This window comes from Salvelinus namaycush, chromosome 28, assembly GCF_016432855.1.
Source record: "Salvelinus namaycush isolate Seneca chromosome 28, SaNama_1.0, whole genome shotgun sequence".
Taxonomy (NCBI): Eukaryota; Metazoa; Chordata; class Actinopteri; order Salmoniformes; family Salmonidae; genus Salvelinus; species Salvelinus namaycush.
The window spans coordinates 2218238-2223221 of record NC_052334.1 but is presented as its reverse complement, the minus strand read 5'-3'; the positions used below and the strand labels follow the sequence as shown (position 1 = coordinate 2223221).

General features: G+C 47.9%; 1 protein-coding gene across 1 annotated transcript in view; it reads left to right on the top strand.

Annotated features, from left to right (window-relative positions):
* The first annotated feature begins 1812 nt into the window (after positions 1-1812).
* The window catches only part of LOC120023610 (M1-specific T cell receptor beta chain-like), a 55561-nt gene continuing 52389 nt past the window's right edge, over positions 1813-4984 (top strand). The window contains exons 1-4 of the mRNA XM_038967653.1: positions 1813-1861; positions 2185-2336; positions 4658-4762; positions 4885-4926. Coding sequence (XP_038823581.1) covers positions 1813-1861; positions 2185-2336; positions 4658-4762; positions 4885-4926 — 348 coding nt within the window. The remainder of the gene's footprint in view (positions 1862-2184; positions 2337-4657; positions 4763-4884; positions 4927-4984) is intronic.

Genomic DNA, 4984 nt, shown 5'->3' with positions numbered 1-4984 from the left:
ATCGGATCTCTATCCGACAGGGGGAGGCACAGCCTGGCAGGATGTCTATCCGACAGTTTTCAAGAGGATGTGGTGATGAATTCAACTCTCTCTCTCTCTACCCTGCTGTAGAAGGCAGCTGGTACTTTCAGTACACTGTAGAAGAATGTCTCCGACAACATATGGACTAGGCTTGTTCTTCATCTTATTTCCATGTGAGGTTCCCTCAATCTAAATATGAATAAATATAACAGCTTACTGTATCTTACTGTATCTCTCTTAATATACTTTTTGGTTAATTCTGTATCATCCAACTATCTCATTGCCAGGTTTGGTGAATTCTGAATTCATAATATCTCTCTAAACTGGCTTTTCAACAGGTCACGTAAAGTGTGTTGCGTTTCGTCAGTCTCCGTCCCGGACAGTGAAGGATGGCCGCGAGGCGGAGATCCACTGTAGCCACGATGACAGTAACCTGTCAGTGATGTTGTGGTACCAACAGAGACAGGCCAGTCCTGGTATGACTCTGATAGGGTACAGTTATAGCACCACTGAGCCTAACTACGAGAGTTTGTTTGAGGAGAGGTTCAGGCTGAAGAGAGAGGGAAACCTGAAGGGAACTCTCGTCATCTCCAAACTAACATTAGCAGACTCTGCTGTGTATTTCTGCGCAGCCAGTCGCACAGTGATGTGGCTTTACGTCAGCCACTCACTAAAAACCTGACACACACACACACACACACACGCACACACACACACACACACACACACACACACACACACACACACACACACACAGGAAATCCAACGCAGGCTGCCGCTCCGGCTTTTCATTCTGTCTTATATGACATCTGGTGGTTAACTTTAGAGAGTTTGCATTAAGACGTCTGCATATTTCAGTTCGGAAGAGTTTGTGCATATATTATGAAGACATTTTTGTTCATTTTATTTTCGGCTGATTGGGCACATAAAATGTCAGTAGCCGAAGTCTATGCCCCTTCTTCGGTGATTGGTCAACAGTAGAGATTCTACATCAAAGATTTTGTTTTCAGCGAGAGATGACTCATTTTAATTTAGAAATACAGCACCACACATCTTAGTTAAATGTAAAATTGCGAGACAAAAATCTCCTCTGTAAAAATGTAAAAATGAATGACAGATGTATTGAGTTGTCTTAGATTAATTCGGACTATTTTGAGGAAGTGTATACTGGCTACGGTGTATCAAGATGGACAAACAGTGCTATTTGTCACTTTTATCTCGTTTTTCTAGCGAAGGTCTTCACGGAGTATGCGAGCACACTAGGGGCCAGCCAAACTGAAGCATGCTGACACCATTACTGACCTTGGGGGAGGGGCTTCAGTGACCCTGGGGAGGGGCATCAGTGACTCAGGGGGAGGGGTTTCAGTGACCTTGGGAGAGGGGCTTCAGTGACCCTGGGGAGGGGCATCAGTGACCCAGGGGGAGGGGTTTCAGTGACCCAGGGGGATGGGCTTCAGTGACCCAGGGGGAGGGGTTTCAGTGACCCAGGGGGAGGGGCTTCAGTGACCTTGGGGGAGGGGCTTCAGTGACCCAGGGGGAGGGGCTTCAGCGACCTTGGTGGAGGGGCTTCAGTGACCCAGAAGGAGGGGTTTCAGTGACCTTGGGGGAGGGGCATCAGTGACGCTGGGGGAGAGGCCTCAGTGAACCTGGGGGAGGGGCCTCAGTGACCCTGGGGAGGGGCATCCGTGACGCTGGGGGAGGGGCCTCCGTGATCCTAGGGGAGGGGCCTCAGTGAGAGCCGTACAGTGTGTACAATGAGGTTGAATGTCATTCACAGAGATGATGAGTGACATGATGCATCCTATAGTCCTCCTGAGTTGGCTGTTTCTCCTGTCCCCAAGTGAGTGTCTGAGGTTTGCTTAGTAGCTGGGATTCTTGGAGTAATTAGAGTTGTACCAGTTAATAGACAAAGTGATGGCTTGTCTCTCTTCTTCCTCCTCTCTTCTCCTCTCTTCCTCTCCCCTGATCCTCTCCCCTGCCCTCCTCTCCTCTCTTCTCCTCTCTTCCTCTCTTCTCCCCTGATCCTCTCCCCTGCCCTCCTCTCCTCTCTTCTCCTCTCTTCCTCTCTTCTCCCCTGATCCTCTCCCCTGCCCTCCTCTCCTCTCCTCTCCTCTCTTCTCCTCTCTTCCTCTCCTCGCCCCTGCACTCCTCTCTTCTCTACAGGTCAGTGTGGAGCAGCAGGCCCCATAGTGCTTCAACCCAGACAGCTCCTCACCCTTCCTGGTAACACCACCACCTCCAGTCCAGTCACCCTGCAGTGCTCCCTGGGTCCAGGCATCAGCATGTCCAGCTACACCATGATGTGGTACCGACAGGTCAGAGAAGTCACCATGGTATTATACATGTCGTACTGATAGGTCAGAGACGTCACCATGGTATTATGCATGTCCGTACTCTCCTCTGTTGTCGGATCAGTGTTGGGGAGCAGTGAACTGCATTTACTTCAACTAGTCATTTAATTACATTTAGCAGTAGATTGGTGGTAGTTGAACTAAATTAAAATCTTGGTAGTGTTTCTGGTGGTTAATTACTGTTTTACCATGTAGCGGTGTAGCTAACTACTGGAACTACACACTGCTGTTTTACCATGTAGCGGTGTAGCTAATTACTGGAACTACACACTGCTGTTTTACCATGTAGCGGTGTAGCTAACTACTGGAACTACACACTGCTGTTTTACCATGTAGCGGTGTAGCTAACTACTGGAACTACACACTACTGTTTTACCATGTAGCAGTGTAGCTAACTACTGGAACTACACACTACTGTGTTACCATGTAGCGGTGTAGCTAACTACTGGAACTACACACTACTGTGTTACCATGTAGCGGTGTAGCTAACTAATGGAACTAAACACTACTGTGTTACCATGTAGCGGTGTAGCTAACTACTGGAACTACACACTACTGTGTTACCATGTAGCGGTGTAGCTAACTACTGGAACTACACACTACTGTTTTACCATGTAGCGGTGTAGCTAACTACTGGAACTACACACTACTGTTTTACCATGTAGCGGTGTAGCTAACTACTGGAACTACACACTACTGTTTTACCATGTAGCGGTGTAGCTAACTACTGGAACTACACACTACTGTTTTACCATGTAGCGGTGTAGCTAACTACTGGAACTACACACTACTGTTTTACCATGTAGCGGTGTAGCTAACTACTGGAACTACACACTACTGTTTTACCATGTAGCGGTGTAGCTAACTAATGGAACTAAACACTACTGTGTTACCATGTAGCGGTGTAGCTAACTATTGGAACTACACACTACTGTTTTACCATGTAGCGGTGTAACTAACTACTGGAACTACACACTACTGTTTTACCATGTAGCGGTGTAGCTAACTATTGGAACTACACACTACTGTTTTACCATGTACGGAACTACACTTTTGGAAATACACACTACTTCTTTTTTGCAAAAATGAAATACATTATAGGTGAAGTAGGCAAGAACCTGCCTAATTCATCAGACCTGCCTAATTCATCAGACCTGCCTAATTCATCAGACCGGCCTAATTGATCAGACCTGCCTAATTCATCAGACCTGCCTAATTCATCAGACCGGCCTAATTGATCAGACCTGCCTAATTCATCAGACCTGCCTAATTCATCAGACCTGCCTAATTCATCAGACCTGCCTAATTCATCAGACCTGCCTAATTCATCAGACCTGCCTAATTCATCAGACCTGCCTAATTCATCAGACCTGCCTAATTGATCAGACCTGCCTAATTCATCAGACCGGCCTAATTCATCAGACCTGCCTAATTCATCAGACCTGCCTAATTCATCAGACCTGCCTAATTCATCAGACCTGCCTAATTCATCAGACCTGCCTAATTCTCACTTTAAACACTTTCTGTTTGCCTGATTCTCACTTTTTGTGTTCAATTACACATTCTGTTAACATCTGACTCCAGAGTGATCTCTTCTGGCAATTTGTAGTCTATTAAAAAAAAAGTATCACACTGCTTGTGATATTGAATGTTTGGAAAGTAATTAAATCAAATCAAATGTATTTATATAGCCCTTCTTACATCAGCTGATATCTCCAAGTGCTGTACAGAAACCCAGCCTATAACCCCAAATAGCAAGCAATGCAGGTGTAGAAGCACGGTGGCTAGGAAAAACTCCCTAGAAAGGCCAGCAGATTGGTAGGTGGGGTGGAGTGGCCAGCAGGTTGATAGGTGAGGTGGGGTGGCGTGGCCAGCAGGTTGGTAGGTGAGGTGGAGTGGCAGCAGGTTGGTAGGTGAGGTGGGGTGGAGTGGCCAGCAGGTTGGTAGGTGAGGTGAGGTGGAGTGGCAGCAGGTTGGTAGGTGAGGTGGAGTGGCCAGCAGATTGGTAGGTGAGGTGGGGTGGCCAGCAGGTTGGTAGGTGAGGTGGGGTGGCGTGGCGTGGCCAGCAGGTTGGTAGGTGAGGTGGGGTGGCCAGCAGGTTGGTAGGTGGGGTGGAGTGGCCAGCAGGTTGGTAGGTGAGGTGGGGTGGCCAGCAGGTTGGTAGGTGAGGTGGGGTGGCCAGCAGGTTGGTAGGTGAGGTGGGGTGGCCAACAGGTTGGTAGGTGAGGTGGGGTGTCCAGCAGGTTAGAAGGTGTGGTACCCATAACATGCTTTGGTACCAACAGGTCCGCTATGGAGGCCCAGTGGAGTTCCTCATTAAGGAGTACGAGAAAACCCTGGGGCGATACAAAGAGGACCTGGACACATCGGAGAACAGGTTCATCCTGCAGGTGATGGAGAGCATCTGAGCCGGCTTCCTCTTGACGTTTCTTCTCTTTGGGTCTTTGGCTGAGTTTATTTTACAAACACGTGCCAAAAAGGCCTTTTTCTAAATGTGCTTGATTGATTGCAGATCTCTGAGCTGGTTGTGGAGGACAGTGGTGTCTACTACTGCGTTGCTAGTCACAGTGAAACAACAGCCTGAAGAGCAGTACAAATACAACACTCATCTA